We start from the raw sequence: 27964 nt of genomic DNA, 5'->3' as shown, positions 1-27964 counted from the left end.
ATTGAAATAAGCAATTATTTAACACCAAAGCTGCTGAAACTTTACCAACCTCAGTCTGCTACTTACCTGACAGATCAATATCTCAGAGGTTTAACTGACTCGATGCATTTTTTGATTAACAAAAACTTTTAATCAGAAACTGCATGAAAATAAAACAGTAATTAAGTCTCTTTATTTCAAGGCATGAGAACATATCCAACTCCAGCTGCATCAAAGTGTTTTAAGTACAATTCTGGGAATGATGATAAACGGCTTTTAAAAGGAGCCTTAAAGAAAATCGACCCTGGGCACTATTTTGTTAACGAGCAGCAGAGTATCTCAGTGAAATATTTCTCTGTAAAAATCCGCACAGTGACACCAAAGTGTGTGAACTAGCTTGTGGCAGTTTTGTTGGCTCAGCTGGAGAGAATCTGGTTTTGCCTGATGAAGTTAAAAGTTGAACACGCTGGAGTCAGTCCAGTCGTAGAAGGGCCATCATAACAAAAGCAAAAAAACCCTCACTCCTGAGACTACAGGGGAGCACCTTACATACAAAACACAAACTGTACAAACAGCAGTTTCAGGTGTTCAGTGGCTGTAAGTGACATGGCTGCAGCTTTGCTGTTCTCAGCCCAGCGTGATCTCCGATGACTCTTTGGCGTCGATCACTCTGAAGACTCCCACTTTCGCCTTCTTCATGCCGTCCTTTTCTTTGTCTGAAAAATGCACAGAAACTGTCACATTTCTTGTCTCACGAGTTAAAGTGGTTTTAACAAAAGAGTCGAGTCAGAAGGGCTTCTGTGTCTTGAGCAACACTAAATCCGACTCCCGTGAACTTCACATGTTTTGTGGTTACTGAAAGGACATTGTCGGTGCACTCGTTGTAAAACCAGGCTATGATTGAATCGGGTTTTTTGGTACTGATGAAATGATGCGTTTCCTCACCCAGCAAGTCGCTGCGATCGAGCAGAATCTCCAGGTCCTTGTCACTGATGACCTTCCCTTTCGAAGCTTTAACCTCCCTGAGTGGGACAAACATTACAGCCAAGATTAGCCTTCAGTTACGGTTCCGAGGCTCGTTCACGGTGCTTTGATTCGGAGGTCAGTGCTTACTTCTCAGTGCCTCGAGCTTTGAGCAGCTCCCGCAGCTCATCCAGATCAATGCAGCTTTTATTTGGCTTCAGCTCTGCCTTCCCACCTTTAAATTTGTCTGTGGAGGAAAGACACCATCAACCACATTTCAAAACATGAACTGAAAACTTGGTGCAAGGTGTGAACAGCTGCAATCCCATCACAGTGAAGACACTCACTCTTGTGGATGACCATCTGCTCCAGCTTCCTCTTGGCAGACGCCCTCTCCAGGATCTTCTGGTCGATGGTGTTGGCTGTGACCAGGCGGTACACCACTACTGGTTTTGTCTGTCCTATGCGGTGACAGCGGTCCTGAGCTTGCAGGTCTGCCTGTGGGTTCTTGAGAGATGACAGAAGCATCAAACATGGACTCAATGAGATATGTACAAGAAACAGCTGCTGTAGATTTGTCATCAGCACCAACCCAGTCGCTGTCAAAGATGATGACGGTGTCAGCAGCTGTCAGATTGATTCCCAGTCCTCCTGCTCGGGTGCTCAACAGGAAGATGAACACCTCTGGATCTTTGGAAAACCTGGCCATCTTTCAGAGACCGAGAACGACAAGAATGACTCAACAATCTACTCGGAGAGGCAGTTTGGGTGCTAAACATCTCTGGAGTTGAGAGAATATTGCACCATCAAGTTAAAAACATGTTTTTTATGCAGGAGGTTGTTACCTTTGCAACATGTTCACAATCTACAACTCACGTTTTCGTCTCTCTCAGCATATGACATGCTGCCGTCCAGGCGGCTGTAGTGGAAGCCCCGCAGATAGCAGTAATCCATGAGAATATCCAGGATAGACGTCATCTGACTGAAAATTAGAACCTAAAGAAAAGGGACCAGTGTGGAGAGCAGCACAACATCTGTAAGTGTTTCTCTGAACAAAGGTCACAAACTACTTTGCTGCTATATCTCACACCAGCTCCATAAACTTCCTCTGTTCCTGCTGCTCCATACTCCACATCCTTTTTCTAATATTATCCGATGTCTCCTTTCTGCACATGTCCAAACCATCTAAAACTCGCTTCTCTAATGTCTTCTCCTAATATATTATTTGGAGAGTTGAAGATGCTAAGCTTTCCACTGGGAGTGAGCAGGATGACAGGGTGAGGCGGAGCTGTTTGGAGACAGAAGCAAGGCTGAGATGTGCAGAGAGAGGATGTCAGAGGAGGAGACGAGGAGGCTCATGGATGTGGTGGAAGAAGATAATGCTGAGGTATGACAGAGGAGAGACAGTGGCAGATGAGCTTCACCTTTCACTGTAAAGGTGAAAATGTTACGCAGTCCAATTCATTTTGTGTGATGTTTTGAGAACGTTTTTTAAATGTAGATTTTGATGCAAAACATTTTCATGTAAAGGTTGTAATTCAGTACGTTCAGTAGTTCAGATTACCACAGACGTCAGCGATCACGGTTCTTGTGCATTTTCTGAACTTTGGAAACTAACTACGCCCGTCAGCCCACATTCACTGCAACAGCTCGTTCCAGAGCTCAGGCATCCTGTAACTGAACCACTTCTGCCACAGGTCGCTCTTTGTCACCGTGGCAGAAATTGTGCTCCTGGAGCCAAAACTGTTGCGTCCCTATTTTCACACAGAGCTGGTGCCCCAGTCCTCGTCCAGAGCGTGCCAGCAGCCTTGAAAGGACTGCTCCTGTAATCTTCACTAAATACGTCCGATTCCTGCCTGTGTCCTCAGAGTCACTTTGTGTCTAAACTGCTGACTTTAGCGTTTAATAGGTTCATGAATATGTTGCACTTTTTTAACAGACATTTCCTGTTTGTAGCACAACCTTCTTCCTTTCACACACTTCTGTCCCAGCTCTGCATCACATGCAGCTCTGCGTTCGTTTCACCTTATGACCTCTTCTCTTCAGCGCTGGCAGCAGCCTGTCCAGTATGAGAAACTTCCCAGAGCTCTGCACCAGCTGCTCATCGATCTGCAGGAAGATTGGGGTGAACATGTTATCCAAGCACGAGCCTTTTCTTCATCGAGCTTATTCTATTTAACTGAACTGTTAGTGCTTCTAAATGAGCACAGGCAGCGTTACCTTGAACTCCCCTGTGGCGGGGTCGAGCGGGTACTCCACCAGGTACGGGTGGTTACAGCATCTCTTTAACAGCATGAGGATGTTCTGCAGCTTCAGGCTGACCTGAGCGTCCAGCGGGCTCTGGACATCCAGCACTGGATGGGAGCTGAAGCAGAGCGGAGGACAAAAGATGTGAGCAAACGTCTGTCAAAGGAGGATTTGTTACCTTGTGGTGGGGATAACAGGCAGATGACTCCAAATGAAACTAAATAACGCTGAACATGGTAACATTGTTTTTCCTCTCCTGTCACAGTAGCTGCTTGGAGGCGGTCTCACCTCGGCTCCAGCTCCTTGCGAACCCTCTCCAGATATTTCTCCAGGTCATATGGAGCGTCTGTATCCGTTTCCTTGTAGTCCACTACCTTCCGGCTGCGCCGCTTCGGCCTGCCGCTGGATGTCAGGGCTACAGGCGCCTCTGTCTAAGTACACCAGGAGAACCAACAACTTTCACCACTCGGTTTTCACCTTAGGATCACACTCAAACCAGAAATGATGAGTCCACCACAGTCTTGTTCTTGGGAAGGTCAAAGCTACAGCCAGTGGGCCAGTGTTTTATATTAGACATGGAGGGGTCTATGATGACACACAGGGGTCACAAGGTCACGGTTCTCACAGGGTTTCAGCTGTTAGCTATATTCTGACAAGCAGGCATGTTCGAGTGACTCATTTCCTGGTTTGTTAATGTTTTTTAAGAAAATGACACTAATCAGCAGATACTCAAGCATAATGATATGGAAACGCCACGAGCTGACCTGGACGTGTGCTGTCCAATAACGAGGGTATCACTGCATACCCCAAGCCTAAACCTCTAACACAGGGGTCACAACCTTTAACCCCCAAAGAGCCACTTGGACCCGGCTTCCACGCAAACAAAAACACTGTGAGCCGCCCCCTCATATCACCTTTGTGCTTTTGGAGCCTTGACCTGACTTTTAAAAAGCTCTATGCTGCTAAAAAAAAATAGCATAAATATGTATTTTACCTGGTTAATGTGTGTGGCGGGGCGTGGTCTGCAGCGCCGCTGCAGGGGGGGCGGACGCACCTGAGCGGCACCCACAATCACAAGTCTGTGCTCTCCCTGCTGTTGTGTCGGGCTGTGAGCTGCAAAGCTACAGTCGGCTGTGTGCACAGCAGTCGTGTGTGAAAAGCGGTCGATAAAGAGATGCTGAAAAACGCGTTCATACAAACATCGTCGGGTCTGCCGTGATATGTTTACAACGGGACTTCTGCTCCTGAACCTCTGCGCACAGCGTCTGCAGGTCGGGGCTGTACGAAGTCACTTTATCTCTACAGGACTGTAAGCTGTCGTCTGTGAGGCGTGAGCGTGTTTGTTTTTAACACAGTTCACGGTGGAGAACAGCTGGTGACATAATGTGGATCCCAAGATCCATAACTGGCCTACCTGGGGCTGAAAGTCTCGATAAATGCACGGCGTTTCGGCGGCTACGCCGGCTTCCACGAGTGTGACGCTTATTTTGAGTGATGAAAAAATAATAGAATATAAATTTTTATATTTCAATATCACAATAATCTTCCAATGTAGAACTACAAGTTAAAAAAGAACTAAACACAAATAAAATACACTTCAGCTAAACACTTCTCATTTATTTTACCCAAACCACGCAGGGCCGCACTATAAGGACCAAAGAGTTGCCGACTCCTGCTCTAATGTGCTCCCAGCTCTGGCTCTTTGTTACCTTTTCCTGGCCCAGCATCTTGGCAATGGTCTTGTTGACTACAGCAGTGTAGAAAGCCTCCTGCTTGGCTGTCAGAGGAGCGTACACAATGATCTCCTTTTTAGGAGGAACCTCCAGCGTCACATCTGACTTCAGCCTCCTCAGCAGGAATGGAGTCAGAATCTGAAACAACAGATAACCTTCAATAACACTTACTTCTGCTTACCTGCAGTGTCTATACACAGACAACTGATAGCTAATGTTTTAAAGATCATTTATAATATCTATATATAATGTAGGGCAGCAATTATAGATCTATATAAATAAAAAGAGAAGAATTTGTATTGGTGGGAAGAACTAAATATTCAAGAGAAAAAACAAAACAGGTCTTTCAAAATAAACTGTTTTAGAAATGTTGTCACAGCTCGTCCACAGCTAAATCCTGAGGTGATCTACAAATACGATGTCAACAGACTGCATCCCACCTATTGGTTAGTCACTTGAGTCATGAGAAGATCTCCTTCTGCTGTGGCTAAAGCAGAAGCAGACTGGGTCAATGACCACATGAAACCATGACAGGCCCAGCCGGTGGTGGGCGGGCCTCGGATGAGGGTATATGGTGATAAATGTCCTGGGGTCCACAACTGACGATGTGCTGTACTGCTGGTAAAAGGCAGATCATGGCCGTGCTCGACGGACTGAAGAGTCACGTCAGGTTGAAAACCCTGAATTAGCTCGAGTGCTACCCACTGAAGAGCTGTGCTAACTGTTTCAGGGATTGCAAACTCTATGGCCCAGCTAAGTAATGGATGGATGTAAGATTAAGATTATTGCTTATGCCTTTGAACAACTGGATATGCTTCAGCTTCATGCTACATTTCCTTATTAAAAACTTAAACATCCAGGCAAACCTGCTGCTCGTTAGCAGACAAAACCTTACATTTAACACTGGACTTAAAGGCACCAAATTTACCTCCAACTTATCACAGGAACCAAATGTTTCTTGGTAGCCAAGTTTAAGCTTTCTTAACTGTGGTTATGTTCTCAGTATCTCTGCAGATGACGTTTAGCAGCGTCACAGACGGCCGCGATGATGACTGACCTGGTGCAGCATACTCAGGATGTTCTGCTCACGTTCAGCGACCACCATACTGTCGACCTCACCGAGGGTGTTAATGTCGAACCACGACTCAAAGCTGTGAGGCAAACATGTCAGAGATCAAAGCCGAGCAATCAGAAGCATCGAGCACAGATATCAGCTGTGTCTGGTGTTCAGATACACTGTAACAAATCAGCTTCTATTTTGGTAACACAATAAGTCGCGAACTTCTTTTCTTGAATTTGCTTCATAAGCAGTCTTGAGGAATATTGTGGAATTTTCCTTTAGGCATCAAGTGCTTTTTAAACCATCTCCACTCCGGTCCCTGCACCGGACTCTTTTCAAACGTTACTTTCACTTTGTTACCAGTCTGCTGTTCAGCTTTCTTTAGTGGACACAACACTTTCACACTGACAGGATGATTCCCAAACAAACTTGGCATATATACAATGATGCTCACAACCTTGCCCAGTTTTTGTTAACTGGGATGTTAAACACAGTTATGCCTGTGAAGTCCTGCTTCTCCCCCACAGACACATTTCTGTGCACATCACAGTAGATGATTGGCTGTCATTGAAAGCAGCAAAACAAAGCAGAAAAAAGGTTACCTTTTGAGGTCATCAAAGACCTCCGGCAGGAGGAAGTTAAGCAGGGACCAGAGCTCAGCCAAGTTGTTCTGCAGCGGTGTGCCTGTCAGCAGCAGCTTGTTGTCAGTGGGCAGCATCTTCAGCTCCCGCACCAGCCGACAGTTAAGGTTCTTGATCCTGTGGCCTTCGTCCACTATTAGGTACTTCCACTGGAAGCGCTGTTGCAGAACACAGACACAAGCCAAGTTATTATCCAAAACTCCCTCTGCCATTTAAGAAGCAGCAGGGATCGTACCTGTAACAACTTCCTGTCAATCATGGAGATCTCAAAGGAGGTGATGACTACAGGGCACATGCTGAGAGGCCCCTGAGGCCGGCAGATCTGTTTCAGCAGCTCGGTCCTCTCTGGCTGAGAGCCATGGTAAAGCAGCACAGACACCTAGCACAAACAAGACTCAGTGTCAGCTAGTGCCATTCACCGCTGACACCTTTCTAGGTTTTCATTTCTATTCGTAAGTCAGACTTTGTGTTTCAGGGTCAGACGCTGAGCAGCTTGCTGTCTGACCTCTGGTGTGAAGCGTTTGAATTCATTGATCCAGTTGGGCAGAGTGGAGAGAGGAGCCACCACCAAGAAGGGGCCTAGCACTTTCTTCTCTATCATCATGGCAATGTGACCGATGCACTGGATGGTCTTTCCCAGGCCCATCTCATCAGCCAGGATCCCGTTGATGCCGTTCTCCCACAACATCTGACAGCAGAGGAACAACACAGACTGATGAGACCGTAAACACTGAGATTTTCAGTCCGTTTTCAAAAGCACTCGCCTGGATGAGAATAGTGTAAGTAAGTAAAACTTTATTTATATAGCACCTTTCAAGATAAAAATCACAAAGTGCTTCACAGAAGCTAAAACCTAAAAATAAAAATCAACTAAAAGCAAGTTTAAAAAGATGGGTTTTTAGCTGTTTTTTAAAAGAGACCACTGAGTCCACAGATCTCAGGCTCAAAGGGAGAGAGTTCCACAGTCTGGGGGCCACAGTTACAAAAGCTTTGTCGCCTTTTGTTTTCAGCCTCGTGTGCTGGACAGCAAGCAAGCCCTGGTCACATGACCTCAGGGACCTGCTGGGAATGTATGGATGCAAAAGTTCACTTATATGTGTTGGTGCTTGTCCATGCAGGGCCCTGAAAGTCAAGGTCAAAACCTTAAACTGGATCCTGAATTTAACGGGGAGCCAGTGCAGCTGAATCAGCAGGGGTGTGACATGGGAAAACTTGGAGGACTTGGTCAGAAGCTTTGCAGCAGCGTTCTGAACAACTTGCAGACGATCCAAAGAGGCTTTACATAAACAAGTAAACAAAGAATTACAGTAGTCCAGACGAGATGAAACAAATGCATGAATGACAATTTCTAATTCGGAGCGCGATACAATGGGACTCAGCTTAGCAATGTTTCTCAAATGATAAAAACAGGAGCGAACCAAAGATTTTACATGGGCATCCAAAGTCAGAGCTGAGTCAATACTAACACCAAGGCTCCTGATAGATGGACCCAAGTTTTCCATAACACTAGGTACAAAAGTTTTAGGAGCACAAACAAGAACTTCAGTCTTCTCCTCATTTAGTTGAAGAAAGTTTCCAGCCATCCAACATCTAATGGAGTCTATGCACTTGTGCAGCTAACTGGTGAACTTATGGTTTAGGGAAACTGTGTGACCCATCTGTTCAGACGCTTCATTTCAACCGAACACCGATGCCGTGTGACGCATGTTACTGCAGGTCAACTCTGCACAAGGTTCCTCGTGTCTCTCTTCTGACACGTGTGTAGCAGCCCTACTTTTGTCAAAACAGATATTTTGTAAATCATTGTTTTTCTCAGAGGAGTGGCCATTAAAAATACTGGGGTCAAGGTCATTGAGATGTTTGAGTAGATACGTCTGTGACGAAACGCCGCTTCATTTTGAAGTTTTCATATTCACAAACTTGGGCCCACGTTGCTTGGCAGCCACCCGCCCAGCAGGGTGATGACGCCCATCAGCCTTTTACGACTGAGGGGTAGAACAATCCTTCCTGGTCCTGCGGCATATTGGTGGCACGGACGCACGCAACTCGTCATCTAGCCGACTAACCGTCGTCATTGTCACGCGTCAGTACCACACTTCTAATCGTTAACACTTTGATTGATGGGCCTCAGCTGCTGTTTTGGGGCATCTGTGTGTCTGCCTCTGTCAGCTCCAGTCCCTAACTGCTACGTTATTGTGGTCTAGAGCAGCGGTCCCCAACCCCCGGGCCACAGACTGGTCCCAGTCCGTGAGTCGTTCGGTACGGGGCCGCGAAAGTTGAGGCTCAGGTTGGAAATTTATGGTTTGCAAGGTTTTTATCGTTTACTCGGTTTCCCTGGGTCTTTTCCCGTGTTGTAGTTATGCGTCTTATTTTGAAAGACACGTTTACACGTTACCATAGCAACCAGAGCTGGACGTTACTCTCAATGTTGGTGCATTTCAGGAGGACGCTGCTAATAAAGTTACACAGTGAATTCACGTTTAGTTTGTGTCTCGGTCGTATCGTTTTATTTTGTTGTTTTTATCCGCGACACCTTAAAGGCCGGTCAGTGACATTCAACCGTCCGTGGAGCGAGAAAGGTTGGGCACCGCTGATCTAGGCGTCATTTGTTGTGCCGAGGATCACATACAAAAGACAATCTGCTCGCACAATGCCATTTGGTGCATCTCCTCTTACCCTCAGCCACTCGATGCCTTCGATCTGGTACCACCTCATGACGCCTCCAGTGAAGAGCTGTGGTTGCTGAACAGGAACTGGCTGCCCGTTCACCTTCCTATGAGGATGCAGGAGGTGCTTAGCGTTGTCGCGCACCGTCTCTGACAGCCGGTTCTTTATATCTTGGTTGGAATCGCTCATCTTCTCAATATCCTCAGCTTCTAGTTTCTTCTGGGCAGGTGCCGCTTCCTGGAATCAGATATGACATGCATGTGTGTGGCACAGTTGTACGCTGGATTCATCATGTGCAAACACTTCTTTTGCTTTTCAACCACGGCGGGGAAAAACAGTCTCCCTACCACTTCTTCCACTTTCGCTTTCTTTGCCTGCGACATAATTTCCTGAAAGAGAAACATGAGAGAAGATGAAGATAAACAGATAAAAGTTAAAGCTGCACACAAACTAAAGTGAGACTTACTTCTTTTGACATCACATCTGCTATTTTATAGTCTTCATCTCTTCTCCTTTTCTTCTTCTCTGCTTTGACAGAAATACAGTCACGTCATTAGGACCGTAGATACTCACCAACCACTTCATTAGGTACACATGTTCAACTGCTTGTAAACCACACATCTCATCTGCCAGTCGCACAGCAGCACCTCAGTGCACTTAGACAATGTGGTGACGTATGTGACTTTGAATGTGGAACGGCTAAATAATGCAGATCTCCTGGGATTTTACCTCACAACCATCTCAAGGGTTAAAAAGACAGGTAAGAAAAAAAACACCTGCTACCTTAAAGCTAAAGACCAGACCAGCATGTCAAACCTTGAAGCAGCAGCAAAGAACACACTTCTTGCCCACCAAAAACAGGAAACTCAGACTACAATTTGCATGGGCTCACCAAACACCAACACAAGATGGAAAAGCATTGCTTGGTCTGCTAAGTCTCAATATCTGCTGCCACATTTGAATGGCAGGGTTGGCATAGAGATACATGAAGGCCCCATCCTCACTTCTATTAACGGTTTAGGTTGGTTGTGGTGACGTAGCAGAGGCGGGGCCATCTTCTTGACACATCCCTTTGTCCCCACTCATTTAAAATGCCCAGCCTGAGTATTGTGGATGACCACATCCACGCCTTTATGTACACAGTGTACCCACAGTGTGATTAAACTGAGATGCCACATGACAGAAGTTCACTGCACTCAGATCGTCACCAATCTTTGGGTTGAGGGGGACCGAGAGAGCTGCCTCGTGGATACGCAGCCATCAAAGCTGCAAACTGTGTGATGGCCAGTATGTATGTTTCCTGTGCCTCATATGACAGAAAGCAACACGGGTCCCAGTACTAGCAAGGTGTACCTAATAAAGTGTCCACAGAGTGTAAATGCTACTAAACAACTGACATTTGAGCTCCATACTGCAAGTTGAAATATTAGCATACTGGCCCACCTTTGACAGCTTCTGGACCACTGGCATTTTGCATCTAGAAGGAAACAAACTGCCGTGAGTACGGCTGAAAACATGACTGTAACTGTGAATGATGACAGTAAATCTATCACCTTCTTGGCCTTCTTCTCAAGTTTCTCCTTCCCGAGTCTCTCCTGAGATAATCATTAGCAGAGCAGAAGTGACGTGTTAGCCTTGAGTGGACAGGTGCAAACAGCCTGTACGTCCACATTTGACACCATACCTCATTCTGTTGTTGCTCCATCTTTGTCAGCAGGAACTTAGAATAGATGTTGCTCTTCTGAAGCAAATGCTGGAGCCTCTTGAACCGCATGTCATGCGAGTCCCTCTCCCAAGACTCCCTGGCCTTATGGGAAAAGTTGAAAGCAATTACATTAACATGAGTGGGCTCGAAAGCATCCAGAACATCAGTGATGTAGAAACATTTCAATTGTGGCTCATCATCACATGAACCGGTGAGCTACAGACACACATCTATACGCCTTTTACTCCCTAAAATCTGTACCAGCCACACAAAAAACCAACTAAAACTAATGATGAGTTTAATAATGAGAAGCTTTTAATGTCAAAATACAACTCCCACCTTGAGAAATTAAACAGCATACCTTCTTCATCATCTCCTCCTCTTTCCTCTCGCCTTGCTCCATTAGCTTCTTCTCTTCTTCCTCCATTTCCTTAGTAATCACCACTTCAGCTGTCATACTCTCATCTTAAAAACAACCACAACATTGACACCACCTGAACACGACTATGCGCACAGCATCTTTTCAGTAACACAAGTTACTATAAGGTAATTAGCATTTACTAGTTAATGAGCATGTGACACGGAGCCCTGTTCCTAATGAACTGGCCTCATCTCATCAGTGTCATCTGAGATTTAAGCAGCAGGACAGTAAAACACATCCTTCATTAAACCAGCGTCTATCTCAGCTTCCTTTGCAACATCAAAAGCGGACCTCACCTGCAGTAGCACCAGTTTCAATGGCTGTGCCCAGCGGCTCCTCAGACTCGTCAGGTTTGGGGCAGTGAGGGGAGACACTTCGAGTTTCTTCTTTTAGGCTATCAGCAGAACAATGAAATCTACTCAGTAAAACTTTTCCTGCCATCTTTACAGAGGTGAGTAAACGCCATTTAGACCTTTCCTAGGCCCTGTAACCCAGGTGAAATGATACATTTGATTTGAAGGGATGAAGTACAACATGAGCATTTCAATACTCTGCATATAACATACTAAGCTCACAAAAGTGAATGTAGATACTTACCATACAGGGTGCAGTTTCAGACAGTTTCAATCTGAAACTTCATAATCAGTGAACATCTGTGACTCAGAATACTGCAAATCATTGTTAGTCCTTCTGGTTAATTAATGGTGATAAAGAAAGGAACAGAAAAAGGATGCATTTATTGTCTGGGTGGGAGTTGGGCACACGGTGACCTTGGTAAACGGGCATTGAAGCTTTACAGGGAAAAAAGGATACCTTATCGGAAATTGTAATTATTATGTTAGGAATGGGGAGACTCAGGGCTGCAGTATTATAGCGGCTACCCTGCCGCCTTTGCGTTCACCTGTACAGGTGTTTGAGCCAAGTTATTACAGTGCACTTGTGCTCCACGCGTCACACGTGTCGCGCACCCCTCCAGTTTTGTTACCGGCGCGTTGCGCCGCAGCTGGATTTAAGTCACGAGTGTACAATCGTGTCGGTTTTAATGATACTCCAGCACAGGAGCTCGGAAACATACACTTATACAGAAGCACATGTTGGCGCAGGTGAAAACTTTAGTGTTTGTGAGAAAAAAACACTGGACAAAGTCTTGTCTTCCGGTCTTGTATTCTCCTGAAAAACGCTGAGTGGCGACACCTAGCGACGGATATCGTTCAGGGCAATACTGCAGCGGCTTCCTGCACCGTAAATACAAGTTTCTGTGAAACATGGTTGCTGCGGTGAGCGAAGCGATCATTACACTTACCAGCTCATTGTTGTTGGCAGCGAAGCAGACAGTCCAACTAATGCGGGTTGTTCCAGCTGTCTATGAAGCTTTTCAAAGCGTTTCGTTTCTGCTCAAAACAGCGGAGCCTCGTCAATTATACAAGCAAGTTATCCAAACAGTCATACAACTCACTCTACCCAAGAGACTGCTTGTATTTATGATAGCTGTGCTATGTCGGAGTAGTATGTCCGAAAATGTTCCTTTGTCTAAAACGTGAAAAAACATTCAACGAAAAGAGTTTGACGTTAGTACTCTGCAGCCCGAATGACGCGTTGTTGTTAAGCAGAGAGAAATGTGAAACGTGCTTCCGACAACAGCCCTTCAAACAAAAAGTGCGTCCGTGAAAAAGCTAAGTTGAGGTTACGATTGTATTTTATTTTGAAGGCAAATTCATGTAGTTTCCGCCATTTGTCTCTACAGTCCTGGAGCTAAGATTTTTATAATGGGCGGGGCTTTCCAATTTCGCGCCATTTCGGAGGAAACCACTTGTGAAACGGGGTGGTGTGTGATTTAGGGTAAAAGACAATAACATTTGGGTTGAAATTAATTGAAACGTAGCAACAAAAAGTAGAATTAATTAATTAATTAATAAATAATTAACAGGTTGTCTGTTTGATACATTATAGAATATCGTATGTATAGACAAAACTATTTTAAGAGGATGGTGACCCCTCTGAGTGGAAAGATGTGTTATAACGGATGTGATTTTTTCCCGCGAATGTAAGGCATTATAGTTCAGTGAGCAAATGACAAAAAAAAAAAACTAAACGTGGAACTAAACGGTCGCTTGTTTGCTGGCAACAGCTGTTTTTTATTAATACTTTTAATCCCTCAGACTCAGGATTAAATAGAAGCCTTCAGCAGTAATGTTGGGAAACATTTTCTGCAGAATAACTATTTACAGTGTTGGGGAGTAACGGAATGCATGTACCGCCGTTACGCATTTAAAATACAAAATATGAGTAACTGTATTCCGTTACAGTTACCGTTTAAAAAGGTGGTATTCAGAATACAGTTACTTTGTTGAAATAAATGGATTACACTGCGGTACTTTCCTGTTTCATATTGTCGCGGGTCAGGACTGTTTGGGTTTGTTTGACAGCTACGTTCTGTTGTTCCAGGCGGCAGCGTTACGGTTGCCATGGTTACAGGGCGACGCTCTCTCTGTGACTGTGTGCTTCCTGGGTGAGAGAGCGCCTTTTCGTTGTTGTTGTTGTGCTAAGCTAACAGGCAGAATGCTACAAGCATAGCTCTAAAGAATGTAGCATCATGGGCAGTGTAGTCCGTGTTGCAGGGAGAATGGACTGCCATACACGTTATGGGTCTGTGAGCGAGGAGGGAGCAAAAGGGGAGTGGAAAGGTACGAGTTGTCATCGAGCAAAAACGGGAGCTGGAAGCATGCTTCTCTGGTGTCCTGGATTGTTGATTACCTGACAGGAAGACCACAATATGTACGTCTCCCACAGTGTGTGTCTGACAAGGTGATCAGCAACACAGGGGCACCACAGGGGACTGTCCTCTCCCCCTTCCTCTTCACCCTCTACACCACAGACTTCAGCCACTGCACAGAGACCTCCATCTTCAGAAGTTTTCTGATGACTCTGCGGTGGTTGGATGCATCAGCAGGGATGATGAGACAGAGTACCGGGCTGTGGTCGACTCCTTTGTCACGTGGTGTGAGCAGAATCATCTGCAGCTCAACGTGGCAAAGACCAAGGAACTGATCGTGGACTTCAGGAAGACCAGGAAACACTTGACCCCTGTTTCAATCCAGGGGGTCAGTGTGGACATTGTGGAGGACTATAAATACCTTGGAGTTCACATTGACAATAAACTGGACTGGGCTAAAAACACCACAGCACTTTACAGGAAGGGCCAGAGTCGTCTCTATTTTTTGAGGCGACTGAGGTCCTTCAACATCTGCCAGAAAATGCTGAGGATTTTCTATGAGTCTGTGGTGGCCAGTGCGATCCTCTATGCTGTTGCATGCTGGGGGAGCAGGCTGAGGGCAGCAGATGCCAACAGACTCAATAAACTGATCCGTAAGGCCAGTAATGTTGTGGGGATGGAGCTGGACTCCCTCAAGGTGGTGTCGGAGAGGCGGATGCTGTCCAAGATAAAGACAATGTTGGATAACACCTCCCACCCACTCCATGACATGTTGGTCAGTCACAGGAGCTCGTTCAGTGAGAGACTGAGATTACCGAAAAGCACCACTGAACGACACAGGAAATCATTCCTGCCTGTGGCCATCTCCCTGTACAACGCATCCACTTAACACACTGTTTGCTGCTACAACTACACATGTTTCTTTTCCAAATATTTATTTATGAGTGACTTATGTATGCATGTATATATATGTATATATTGTACTATTCTTAGTTAGTGTATTGTCTGTCTTGTCTTAATGTTGGTTTAAAATGGAGCACTGTAACAAAAAATAATTTCCCCCAGGGATCAATAAAGTATTCTGATTCTGATAAATATAATAATAACCACTGCAGCCAAGAAGAGTGCCTGACGAGCCCAGCTGTAAGTAAGCTATTAAGACTCGACCGTGTTCGACCGTTGGAGCCTTTCAACGCCTCTCTCTGTCTCTGCTAGCAAAGTTGACCCACACAACAAAGTAAAGCTATTTTTCGGCTACGAGCCGACAGGGACCCCGCCGTATTAGTCAGAGGTCCCTTTACTACAGTTCGGAGTCGCGGACCTTCAGTAATAGTAATAAATCACACAGCAATAGTACATTCACGTTGTTGTAAAAAGCATGATAATATATTAAGTAATCCAAAGTATTCAGAATACGTTACTGTCATTGAGTAACGTAACGGTATACGTTACAGAATACATTTTGGGGCATGTATTCTGTACTCTGTAATGGAATACATTTTAAAAGTAACCTTCCCAACACTGACTATTTATTTTGGATACAACCTGTCCATCATACATTGTGTTATGTGTAGTGAAGTATCTTCATGGTGTTTTAGCTATTCTTTTGCAAATAGAATGGTTTGCAAAAATATCCTCCACAACCTGTTGAAGCCGCTATGATTGCCTGACATCCAGAACCAGGTCTCCCTACGCCTGGTTCTGCTGGAGGTTTCTTCCTTTTAAAAGGGATTTTTTCCACTTCCCTAGGAAAAGCACTTGCTCACGGGGTTGTCTGATTGTAGGGTTAGGAACCTTACAATATAAACCACATTGAGGCAACCGTAACTGTGACTTGTCACTATATAAATAAAATTGAATTTAAAAATGGAATAGTTGTATGAAACAAGTGACTTCAAGAATCAGGATTGGCCCGCCTTTAGTTGGTGTGTGTCATACATTAGCAGCCGGTTCATTTATATCCTGATATGATTTATACTCACTGCAATGCAAATAGTTACAATATTGAACAACTCTCAACTGTTTGTATGACCTTGTATGATCTTTATATTAATGGTTATTAGCATGAAAGTTATGTCTCTGACTAATTCATGCTGCAGACTTGAGACAAGTGACACAACCATGTACAGTAATATATACTCATTATTGATGAGTTCGATGTAAAACAGCAGTCACAAGAAAATATTCAGCTACCCCAGGCTGTGTTGTTGTGGAGCCATACTGAAGTGGACAGTATGTTTAACATTCACACAAAATCTCAGCAGACAACAGTTCCTGGATGAACACTGCAGCTAAATCCCAAACATTATTCACTTCACTAATCAGTGGTGGCTGCAAATATAAGCGTTTTAATTAAAACATGTTTAGCCATTACATACCTGGTTACACTGCTCCTGTGTAAGTAAGCAGTTGATAAATGAACTTCTGTCCTTGAAGGTCTGACAGTTTGTGACTAGAGGCTTTACTCTGCACTGCTGCAGGATTTAGACATCAACTAAACCTTTACAGAAATCAGCACATTCAATTCTGAGAATTTAGGGAACCATTTTTAGTTTTTTTTTTTTATCTCCTACTACTATAATTATTCTTTTCTCATTTTCTTGTTTGTAACCTTGGTTACTTTTGTTCATTTGTCTTCCATTTATCTTATTCTTTCATCTGCATTTTATTTTGTTCATTCCCATTGTGCTTTTGATATCCAGCTATTTCCCTCTCCATGTAAACTACCAGTCAAAAGTTGCAGATACATACTGATGAGATCAGCTATATGAAGCAAGATGCATGGAATTATGTATCAAAGAAAAAATATTGGTAAATAACTAAATAAATGGATAGAAATATGTTTCATATTTTAGATTCCTCAAAGCAGCCACACTTTGCTTTGTTGACAGGGCTGCAAACCCTCGGCCTTCTCTCAGTGAGCGTCATGATGTTGTCACCTGACATGGTCACCTCACAGGTGAGCCTGTCAGCGTTCATTTGTGGAGTTTCTTGCCTTCTTATTGCTGTTGGGACCATCAGTTGTGTTGTGCAGGGCAGGTTGGTAAATAGTTGACAGCCCTATTTGACAGATCCAATCAGCTAATAAAGAGAAACAACAGCCCATCATGACTTTAAGAACTGAAGGTCAGTCAGTCCTAAAAATGGCTAAAACTGACTGTGTGCAGTGCAGTCACAATACCATCAAACACTACAACAAAACAGGCTCACATGAGGACCGTCCCAGAGTCCCCTCTGCTGCTGAGGATACATTCATCCGAGTCACCAGCCTCAGAAATCACAAGTTAACAGCTCCTCAGGTTAGAGCCCAGATAGATGCCACACAGAGCTCCAGTAGCAGACACATCTCACCATCAACTGTTCAGAGACGGTGTGAATCAGGCCTTTATGGTCAAATAGCTGCAGAGAAACCACGACTAAGGAGAAGCAACAAGCAGAAGAGATTTGTTTGGGCCAAGAAACACAAGCAACGGACATTAGACCAGTGGACATCTGTGCTTTGGTCCGATGAGTCTGGCCTCCAGTCACCTGACCCAAGTTTGGGGTGAGATGGACCGTAGAGTGAAGGCAAAAGGACCAACAAGTGCTCAGCATCTCAGGGAACTCCTTCCTGTTGGAAAACCATTTCAGGTGACGACCTCGTGAAGCTCATTGAGAGAATGCCAAGAGTGCACAAAGGAGTAATCAAAGCAAAGGGCAAATATTTTAACGAATCTAAAATATAAAACATGTTTTGAGTTATTTCTGTGTTCATTCATAGTCTTCACGCCGTCAATGAGAACATACAATGTAAAGAGTCATGAAAATAAAGAAAAAACATTCATTGAGAAAGTGTGTCCAAAGCTTTGACTGAGAGTGTATATTATCTTGGATTTCCCCTCCCGTTTGCAGATCAGAAAGGCCTCAGTGTTCTTTTCTTTGCTGAGTATTTAAAATGACATGTTTTAGGGCACAAATGCTTTGGCTCACCCGACGTTAACCGATGCTCCATGGGTTCAGGCTACAGGTCATTTCCGTACAGCAAGTGGAATTTCTTAAGCTTTATGTGCATCCAGCGACACACACAATCGTGTTGTGACTTCTTCTTATCCAGAGTTTGCTTCAAACTGAATTCAGTATTGTGGTTACACCCAGAAATTTGCAGACCCTGTGTATCTGGCAGCAGATATGCCATAAACCTTAAATAAGTAGGCACGTTTTTGTTTGTTTGTTTTTACATCTTACTAAAACTCCCAGACACATCCTCCCATTTCATACAGTCCAGTAATACAATATTTATTTTCAATTTAAGTGTTACATTTTGAGCAACCAACTTACAGTTGTCTTCAGCCACAAATGTAATGCAGAGAAAGTGAAACTGTTTCAATAATGGTTGGAACAAAACAGAACCAAATCTGATTTTACAGATATATACATAATGTTTATGTACATATACTGTTACACTAGACTAAAGCTGCTTAACAGTTGAGACACTGTTGTGCAAAGGTTTGTGAGAAAACTTGGACAAAAAACAAAACAAAACAAGAAACACGCTTGTATCGCAACAGACAGATTATGTAAAAGACTGCAAAATCATCACTGAAGGAAGAGAGAAAGAAAAGGTCGGTACAAACAGAAACCTTAATCATGTATCAACTTTGCTGTAGGAATGCAGAGAAAAAGACACGTCCACCTACACTGCTGTCATGAACTTGTATTCAGGTGACCAAATAAGAGAGAGGAGTCTCACAGCTCTGAAAGGGGGAATGATGGGGATCTTTAGAATTTGTTGTCAATAACTAGACAGTATGACAACAATGATGCACTTTTTGTTTTTTTGGTAGTGTGGCTACATTATATACAGTACAAATACAGGCAACTTCATCTTGTTCTCACATACCAATTTTTTTCTCTTGGGGAGGGGGTTAAACAAAGTGGTTCCTTTCTCAGCAGCATCCACCTGATGAAGTCTTGACAGTAGTGCCTGGAGTCAGCTTGACATTGGGCTTCTCCCCTCCTCCGGCTGTGGCCCCAGGGCCCATCCTCTTCTTGATTTCAGCAGCCATGGTCATGAAGGCCTGCTCCACATTTGTGGCATTCTTTGCGCTGGTTTCCAAAAAGGGGATTCCCAAAGAGTCTGCAAATTCCTGGATACAACAGAGGGACAGAGTCACTTACCTAAGAAAGTAGTGTGTGTGTCATATATACATATATGCATATCACATACATACACACATCTGCTCTGCCTGTCAGGTGTCAAGCCCACTTTATGCAATGACTGATCATGTGTCTGAAGGTAAGAAGGTTCGCCTGTTATCTATGTGCACCATTAATGTAAACTATGACCCCAGGGCTTTAACCCGGTTTCAGTGAAACCCTTATAAGTCACTTATTCAGTTGGGATTTTGTTTATGCAGCTGAAAGCACCCAAACCACTTGGCTAAGGTTCATGGAGACAGTTACATTCAAGGGCTCTCTGAAGTGCATTTCTCATTAGAGCCTTACCTTAATGGTAATCCATCTTAAATAAGAAGTCATTCAATGAATGTCCTGCATGTTACACTAACCTCAAGATGGTTTTGGGAAGCTATGTGAGGAAACTTTACCTTTGCTGTTGTGTAGTCCACCACTTTCTTTGTCGTCAGGTCACACTTGTTCCCGACCAGTAGCTTGTTGACATTTTCACTGGCGTAGCGGTCAATCTCCTGGAGCCATTGTTTGACATTATTGAAGGACTCCTGGGACAAGAAACCGATAAACCTGAGCAGTGAGGTTTGAACTTTGGACATTAGACAGAAGATAGAGATCTATTCACAGGCGACGCTCTATGATAGACACGATTTCAACTTGGCCAGTCATCAAATGTGTATCAAAGAGGAATGCTTTCTCATTTCTCTGAGGACAGCATGGCTACACTGTATACTCTGATCAACGCCATCTTTAATGACTCTCAGCTCATGAAATGGAAACATGGTGGTTGGCTTATTTCTTTGGACCTCAGGAACCCAGAAACAGCCAGTCAGATTGTGTTTTGTCATTTAGACAGTAGATGATTAAATGTCATAGTTTATTCTACACAAATTATCAGTGCTGCTGAAAAACATGGATGTATTACAATTGTATTACGTGTGTGAATTATGTGTCGTTTGACTGACCTGATCTGTAACATCATACACTACGATGATACCATGAGCACCTCTGTAGTAGCTGGACGTGATTGTACGAAACCTTTCCTGCCCCGCTGTATCCCACTGTGAAAGGATAAAGATTATCCGGTTGATAGCTGACTTTGCATGAACACAGACAAAGAGAACACACAAAATAACAATACAATTATCTCTACACTGAAAAATTCACTGGACAACAATTTCTAATAGCAACAAAAATACAAGAATACAAGCATCCTGAGTTGTTAGGTCATTCACTCGTCATGTGGTTTGTAATTAAAGTTGCCATGTTCTTGTGAGTATCCATGCACAAAATGAAATTAAAAATAGTGTGTTTGTTCTAAAGCCTAATATAGATTTTCCACTGTTGTTGTCAGTAATCTAAAAAAAAAAAGTACTGGGCAGCAGCTTGGAAACAAGACATACCAGTAAGTTAGACTAATGAATGCACCGTCTTTCATACGATAAGAAAATAATAGGAAATCAACACAGTTATGGCAGACTAATCTCTTCATGTTTCTGGGTGCACAAATTTCCAAACACAGACATGAACATGAACTGAAAGATGGTGACCGACGGACATGAACATAAGACAGCTTCGTGTAGCAGGAGAGTACTTACAATCTGAAGTTTAATGGTCTTTCCATCTAATTCTATAGTTCGTATTTTGAAATCCACACCAATAGTGCTTATGTAACTTTCTGTGTATGTGTCATCCTGCAAAAAGAAACAAAGGTAATTAGATGATCCATACATCTTGCTCACTTTGTGCTTCAGGATACACACATATATACACACCCATCTAACTCTAGGACATAGTAGCCAAGGCAGGGCTGCTCAATTATGGCAAAAATCATCACTTGTTACTTGAGACAATATTAGGATCACAATTAACAAACAAGACTTTTGTAGTAGGACAGAGGAAGCTCTGGTGTCCCAGTTTTAGACTGGGACATAAACACAGCCTACATTTGAGGATCTGTGCAAAGTTGGCAGTGTGAAATTTATCTCAAAACCTTACACAGGCATGTGATGCGATCTGTGCGTATCAGGCGATTGCTGCACACAGACTGAAGGTTTTGTAGTGAGAGAAATGTTACATGTGGTCTTTGACATTTGCATGCGTGGAGGGATTTCTGATTTCTGAATCTGAAGTTACTTAATTGTGCATAAACAGGTTGGATGTACGCATTTGTAAAAACGTTTTATATGTGGTCACAACGCTCTGTGTTTGTGTACAAATTGGAACACTCATTTGTGAGTCCTCAAAGGTTACACACAAATCAGTGTACACATGTGTAATCTTAGTTTATGTTTGTGGCTCATTTACCTTCTAAGGTAAATGTCTCCCCATAAGAAAAGGTTGCTAAATTTATCAACTAAAACCAGAGTTATGATCAAAATGAATTCATCACATTCACTTTTTCATTTTTAGAAACGCTGGAAGCCAAAAATCTTAACCTTGAGTAATGATTGCTCTACCCAAAAAATGGAGCACGTTACAATGAATGTTACAAACAAGACAGTTGTTTTTATTTTTAAATAAATACTTTGAAGAAACTGCAATAAGTTAATAAAACTACTATTGTGCAGAATGATTTAAGATTATCCAAGTGAAAACATTTTCAAAGGACTGCATGAAACCAATACTGTGACACTGAGACAGTTTAAGTCAAATGGACTTAAAGAAACACCCTTTATTTGCTTTTGGGGCAAAACTTACTGCGAATCGAAGAAGAAGGCAGGACTTTCCAACACCAGAGTCACCAATCAGGAGTAGCTTGAATAAATAGTCACTGTAAGGGAAGGGCACAAATAAAACCTCTAGTTTGAAGATATTATTCATGCTGCCATAGTAAGGAAACACACAAGAACCATTCAGGATATCATGCTTCTTATTCATAAGGTTGCTCTGACCAATACTCAGTCTTAGTTCCATCTAAACATCTTCTTAGATGAAAGGTTACATTTTATGAGCAAAGGGAAACAAACAAACAAACAAACATGACAAGCATCCTTGCTGAACTCTCCCAGATTTACAGAAGTTAGCGTGCTAACGCCTCTCCTCCATTAGTACCAACTCAGCTCGACTTGATTTTAGGGTTTTCTGTTAGGTACTAGGTTTTAGTTTCTACTCGACTGGGGTTCAAAGAGAACCAAGTCAACTTGAAAATGTGATGCCGACAGACTGTGTGCCACCGACTGGCCGATCACTGGTGTCATTCAATGAAACCACGTGTGGCGGGGCGTGGTTTGCAATGCTGCTGCAGGTGCAATGGACGCACCTGCGTGGCATCTGCAATCATGCCTCAGCCGGCTTAAAAGTTTGGAGTTTTGAGTTAAGGTTGTTGTTATTTTGAGCTGGCAGCGGGAGAGCTACAGCTGCATGTGTTTAGCAACCATAACTGTGGGTTAATAAAGATGATCAAAATGCCACTGGGTCTATCGTGCATGTTTACAGTGATGCTGAAACCCAGGATGGGGGGCACAGCAGACCCACAGCTGGGCCGGCAAGGCGGGAAGCTGGAATAACTACTAGAGGTGGGAATCACCATACATCCCACGATACGATATTATCACAATACTTAACGCACGATACGATATTATTGCAATTTTTTAAAATATTTTGCAATATTCAGATTCTGTACATAAAGGTAAACTTTATCAATATTCATTTTATCTAATAACAAAGTCTCACACTCAGTCTTTCTCTCAGTTCAGTCAGTTTTATTGTTGACAAACTGAACGGTTTGTATTACAGTCTAGTCCAACTTAACTGGATGCAACCATCTGGTACAATTACAGCTATTCTGAACTATGCAATTTATGAAAACTATGCAGCCCATTCAGCAACTGAAGAATTTGAAAGTAAATTAAAACAAAATATAATTTTACATTAAATAAAAAAGTTTTAAACTTAATTAAAATAAAACATGTCTTAAATTAAAATAAGTAAACGGTCATGTTTATTGCTGCCAAAAAAAAAGTTAAACACATTTGGGGAGTGAAGGAATGTCAGGATTCTTGCTCAGAAAAAGGATCAACATGCTCTGAAGTCAGAGCACAAAAACCTTTTTTGTAACAAAATATCGATTTCTGCTGTCCCTGCATCGATACATTATTAGCAAACAAAATATCACGATACTACACAGTATCGATTTTTTCCCCCACCCCTAATAACTACGGGTCCAGACTGAGCTCCATTTGCGGAAGATAGGGGCCTCGCTGGCACCACCGCTAACCCCACCAGTGTGCTCCACAGCGCCGGAGTGGAGGAGATCCGGTTGGATCCGGCGCCTGTGCCAGCCCCAAGGGTGTGACCAGCCTGCTGCAGCGCCCGTTCCCACCCCTTGCGTGGGAGCCATTGGGGTTCAGCAGGGGCTGGTGCCCGTTCCTGCGCCCGGAAGAAGGCCGAGGAGACCAAGTCAACCTGAGCCAGAGTGCAGAGCGCCACAGGCACCATGTGGGGAGCCGCTCCAGGCGGGAGCGGCGTAGGCACCGTGCGGGGAGCTGATCCAACTCAGAGACGCAGCGGTGGAGGCGCCGCGTGAGGAGATGGAGGTGCCCGTGCCTGCGCAACCTAAGCCCGAGGTCGGCGGGCAGGGTAGACCGGTGTCAAGCACGCTGGTGTGGTGCGGCCTGCTTGAAGCCTGCCCAGCTGCACGTGAGCCCCGGCTCACTGCCACGCCTGCTGCACCACTGCTTGCCACATGGGTGGCCCCCGGTCCAGCTCCGGGGCTGCTGCTGGATACGTGGGCGACCCCCGGACCCACCTCAGCACCAGCGCGAGGCGTGTTTGTGATGCCTTGCCACACACCCCGATGTGCGATGGACGCACCTGCACGCCATCTGCAATCACGCCTTGCCGGCTTAAAAGTTTGGAGTCTTGAGGTAACGTTGTTGTTATGTTGAGCTGGCAGCGGGAGAGCTGTGTGTGTTTAGCAACCGTAACCGTGGGTTAATAAAGATGGTCAAAACGCCACTGGGTCCGTCATGCGTGTTTACACCACCATTTCTGAAACCCGGCAATGAGAGACATGGTGGCACAAAAAGCCATACACCAAGGATCAGGTATATCATTGCGTCAACATCCTCTACTGTGTTGTGTTATTGCCACATACAAATTATGTCATGGGGCTGCCTTGCTTTAACAACCCCACACACACTGAGACGGTGTTTATTTTTAATGGTAAATGAGTGAAGCCAAGTAGTGTAGCGTTGAGTAGGTAGTGGAAGAAGTACATGTAACAGTGTGACTTAACACATGAAACCAACTCTCAGGATCCACAAATGCACTGGTTGTTAGACAGCTCTTTCTACTTTACCTGGGCTCTCAGAGTGCTCTATACAACGTTCCTCATTCACAGAAGCACTTTTTTCTATGCAAGTGCTTTCACACACATTCACACTTGGACAGATACATTGAAAAGCAACTTGGGCTTAGTGTCTTGGTGCAGCCAGTCATCGGACCACCCTGTGTGAAGTTAACTGTGGAGAGTGGGTAACAGACTCTCCATTTTCATTCGGCAAAAACCCTGCTGAGGCACATGACAAACTACATATTATGGGTAGAGAATTCAACCCCTATCAACCAAATGAATCACCTTAAAAATGCAACAAAGGCAGGTTTGAAAGCAAACTTTAAACAGGAGGCTTAAGTCTTCATCCATTTTAACAGAGACTCTCCAGTACCCTTCCAGTTCAATTCAATTTATACAGCACCAAATCCCAACAAAGTGTTTTATATTAGCAAGGTAAAGAGTCTCAATAACACAGAAGAAACCATCACAACCAGACAACCCCCTATGAGTAAGCACTTGACGACAGCGGGAAGGAAAATCGTCCTTTTAACAGGAAGAAACCTCCGGCAGGATCAGGGAGGGGCGGGGCCATCTGTCAAGAGTGACTGGAGGAGAGGGCAGGAAGCCACTGGAAAAAGACATTCAAAAAGGATCTATGTCTTATGTATCTATATATATGATATTGATAATATCAAGTCAGGCATTCCTTTTGTCACACAATAAATGTACTTTATATTATTTTTAATCTGTGGATTATTGATAAAACACTTACATTCAGTGGAACATAAAATTTAGCAAAGTTATTAACAATTAATAATTTACCAGTGAATAAAATCAATAATAGCCACAGTCAGTCTTTTCATTTTTCATGAACAGCAAAGCATAAATGCAGAACTTTATTCTCTCAGTATCTCAGTCAGTGTTATCCTGCTTTTGAGGACTAGCTCAGTTCTTTACTTTCTCACTGTAATAAATTCCAATCATTCCCTCTTCGGTAAGCCTGTGACTATGAACAATGGTGGTTCCTGTGAAACGCTAACTGCACTGCTCAACACAACTCTGGCAGCAAACTGACCAGAAAAAAGAATATGAAAAACTTTGGGGTTCAAACTATTAACTCCCATTACAATCAGTCTCCTTGTTTAAAAGAGTCAAACTGTGTAATTTAGACCTTCCTAAAGTACTTGCTTGACATTTTAACCAGAAAGTCTGTATTCATGCATAGAATTCCAAGTTTCCTCGATTCTTTTCATTTTTAAACTGATGAGTTGACCCAAATATCTAGCCTATACCAAGAAAGTGAATCACAAGATTAAGGACTCAACTGAGGTGTACACAGTTATTACTTAACTGTCACTTTGAAAACTATACTTTTAAAATATTTAACAGGAGCTCTGTGTAACAGCTTATTAGAAAGAGGAAAATATCAACAATCAGCCCATGTGAACATTTACAAATGAAAAACATAAGACTGATCCAAAGCTTAAGGAACTAATACTCAAAACTGCAGCGTGGAAGTCTGTCCTGCATCATGTGACCAACACATGACTGGGACTGTGAAAGGAGCGTTAAAGCACAACCAGGCTATAAGACTGAAAACTGACTCATAGACAGCAAAGACCAAAAACAACAATTTGCACGTAAACAGTGGGTCCATTCTGCCACAGCACCTGCTGTATACAATAACCAGATCAGCAACAGGTCATGTATGCTAACGTAAATTATTTAGGGCCCCGTAATGACAAGTTGATGAATTTAGCAAAAATACGGGTGATGGCTCAATAATATAATTTTAACCAGATTAAAGAAGCTGTTAAGCATAACAAAAGCGGTTACTTTTTCCCTTCCTGCATCTGAAACACCGGGAACCAACACCAGAGTCTCTAGGGTGCTGGCCCAACAGCTGGCTAGCACTGTGACAACCTATAAGACACCACTGCTTCACGTGAACATAGAGTGTTAAGAGTACAGTATCGGCCTGGACGTTTCGGCTAGGGTCAGCTGATGTTCCTAGCTAACCTAGCTCAACTGCTAGGTTACAACTCAACATCAAGTTATTTGCCAACGCCAACTTACTTGTTAGCGCAGAGCTAGTCTTAGCTAGCTGACCAAAATGTAACACAACTTTATGTCTACGTGTAAGTATGATACTTACTATTCTGGATTCATTGTTGACTCGTTGAATAGTGTATCTCTTCAAGTGAATGTCCCCTTTATTTCTCTACAGATAAACAGCGTTCGTTACGACTAGCTTACTCTGGTTTCCAAACCAAAACCGGTTAGCTGTTCCTCAGTAAAAATCCAAAATGGCTGCAACGTCCACCAGGAAGCAGCTAACATTAGCCAACTGTGTCAGCCGAGTCAGGGGTAACACAAATTACGAAACCCGCTTTCACGAATAAAACAGACCTATATTTCGTTTTACAGCGGTAACGCTAAGGTGAACAAACAGGTGATATGGGCAGACGTCTGGCTAACCGGCCTTTTCTCTCCCTCCAGCTGAGTATGTGTTGTTACCGCAACAGCGAACTGTCAAGCTCCGTAGGAGGGATTACATCATTTAGTGAAACGTGGCAAAGAGGAGTCAACCTGTGCACCGTGTCAAACTACAAATGATACACAACTTCCGGGAAAACACTTCAGTATAAACCATAAACCTGGATGTTGAACTATTTGTTTATTTACGAAGAACTTATAATATTTTATGGAGTCAGTGGACAGTGACCGGTCATGAATGCTGCACTCCAGCAGCTTCGCACTCTGCACCAACGCGCAGTGCTACATGCCTTGTTTTGGTTTGCCATTGTGTTGTCGATATTATCAGATTATTCTGTTATGTACGATGAAAGCAAAGAATAAAACAATCTATATAAGTTTATTTATAACGTTATGATTCTCTCTTCCGGTCACATACCGATTTATTGTATCAAACTTGACAATAAACTCGACTGTATGTTTCTTTCTGCTGTTACGTCCCAGACAGCACATTTATTTGATTGTTTCTAGCAGACAAACGCAGCAGTGCTATTATTGTAAATAAAATACAAGTTCTATATTAGAAGTTAATAAACAATGACAGAAAGAAGACTTCCTTTATTCCAGAAACTTCTGTCCTCCTGAGTTCATGAGTGTGTCACGAGTCATGGCTGTGTCATCACTCCGCGCTGAGGAAATACATGTGATTAAAAACACTGGTGATCATGTCACCACATGCAGTTCGGCTACAAGAGTCACTTGTTTAAGTTACAAACGTTTTTCCACGAGCAGTAAGTAAATACTGTGTTTTGCTTGATCTTTAAGACCAATCGCTGCCGAAAGTATCCACATCAGCTGTTTCAGTTCTCTAAGGAAATGAGCGTCAGCGCGTCCTTTATTTCTTCTGTTATCA

At 43.5% G+C, this 27964-nt stretch overlaps 2 protein-coding genes across 5 annotated transcripts; both read right to left on the bottom strand.

The window, feature by feature from the left end:
• Positions 1–155: 155 nt before the first annotated feature.
• hells (helicase, lymphoid specific) lies at positions 156–13163 on the bottom strand. Of its 3 annotated transcripts, none has more exons than XM_082556847.1 (23): positions 12720–13163; positions 11713–11810; positions 11357–11460; positions 10975–11097; positions 10844–10885; positions 10734–10767; positions 9757–9818; positions 9638–9679; positions 9300–9527; positions 7129–7311; positions 6859–7002; positions 6585–6781; positions 5980–6073; positions 4899–5060; positions 3478–3620; positions 3163–3307; positions 2968–3051; positions 1819–1938; positions 1535–1651; positions 1290–1449; positions 1093–1189; positions 925–1001; positions 156–695 (listed from the first exon to the last, which is right to left on the bottom strand). In XM_082556847.1, exons 1-23 carry the CDS (start codon positions 12725–12727, stop codon positions 607–609), a joined length of 2553 nt encoding a protein of 850 aa, XP_082412973.1. In that variant the 5' UTR covers positions 12728–13163; the 3' UTR covers positions 156–606. The 3 variants fall into 3 exon arrangements, with proteins under 3 accessions (XP_082412973.1, XP_082412974.1, XP_082412975.1); XM_082556848.1 differs by having other exon boundaries at positions 9757–9815; XM_082556849.1 differs by lacking the exon at positions 12720–13163 and adding an exon at positions 12014–12703.
• A 5210-nt stretch (positions 13164–18373) lies between these two features.
• Positions 18374–27162, bottom strand: LOC309720738 (ras-related protein ORAB-1-like). Of its 2 annotated transcripts, XM_082557875.1 has the most exons (7): positions 26732–27162; positions 21999–22071; positions 20897–20992; positions 20264–20359; positions 19715–19846; positions 19009–19255; positions 18374–18862 (listed from the first exon to the last, which is right to left on the bottom strand). In XM_082557875.1, the coding sequence occupies exons 1-6, from the start codon at positions 26743–26745 to the stop codon at positions 19055–19057; spliced, it is 612 nt and encodes a 203-aa protein (XP_082414001.1). In that variant the 5' UTR covers positions 26746–27162; the 3' UTR covers positions 18374–18862; positions 19009–19054. The 2 variants fall into 2 exon arrangements, with proteins under 2 accessions (XP_082414001.1, XP_082414000.1); XM_082557874.1 differs by having other exon boundaries at positions 18374–19255.
• Between the last annotated feature and the right edge of the window lie 802 nt (positions 27163–27964).

Source organism: Aulonocara stuartgranti (genome assembly GCF_965226115.1).
Source record: "Aulonocara stuartgranti genome assembly, chromosome: 13".
Classification (NCBI taxonomy): domain Eukaryota; kingdom Metazoa; phylum Chordata; class Actinopteri; order Cichliformes; family Cichlidae; genus Aulonocara; species Aulonocara stuartgranti.
The sequence above is the reverse complement of the archived record's forward strand: the minus strand, read 5'-3'. Positions and strand labels throughout refer to the sequence as shown.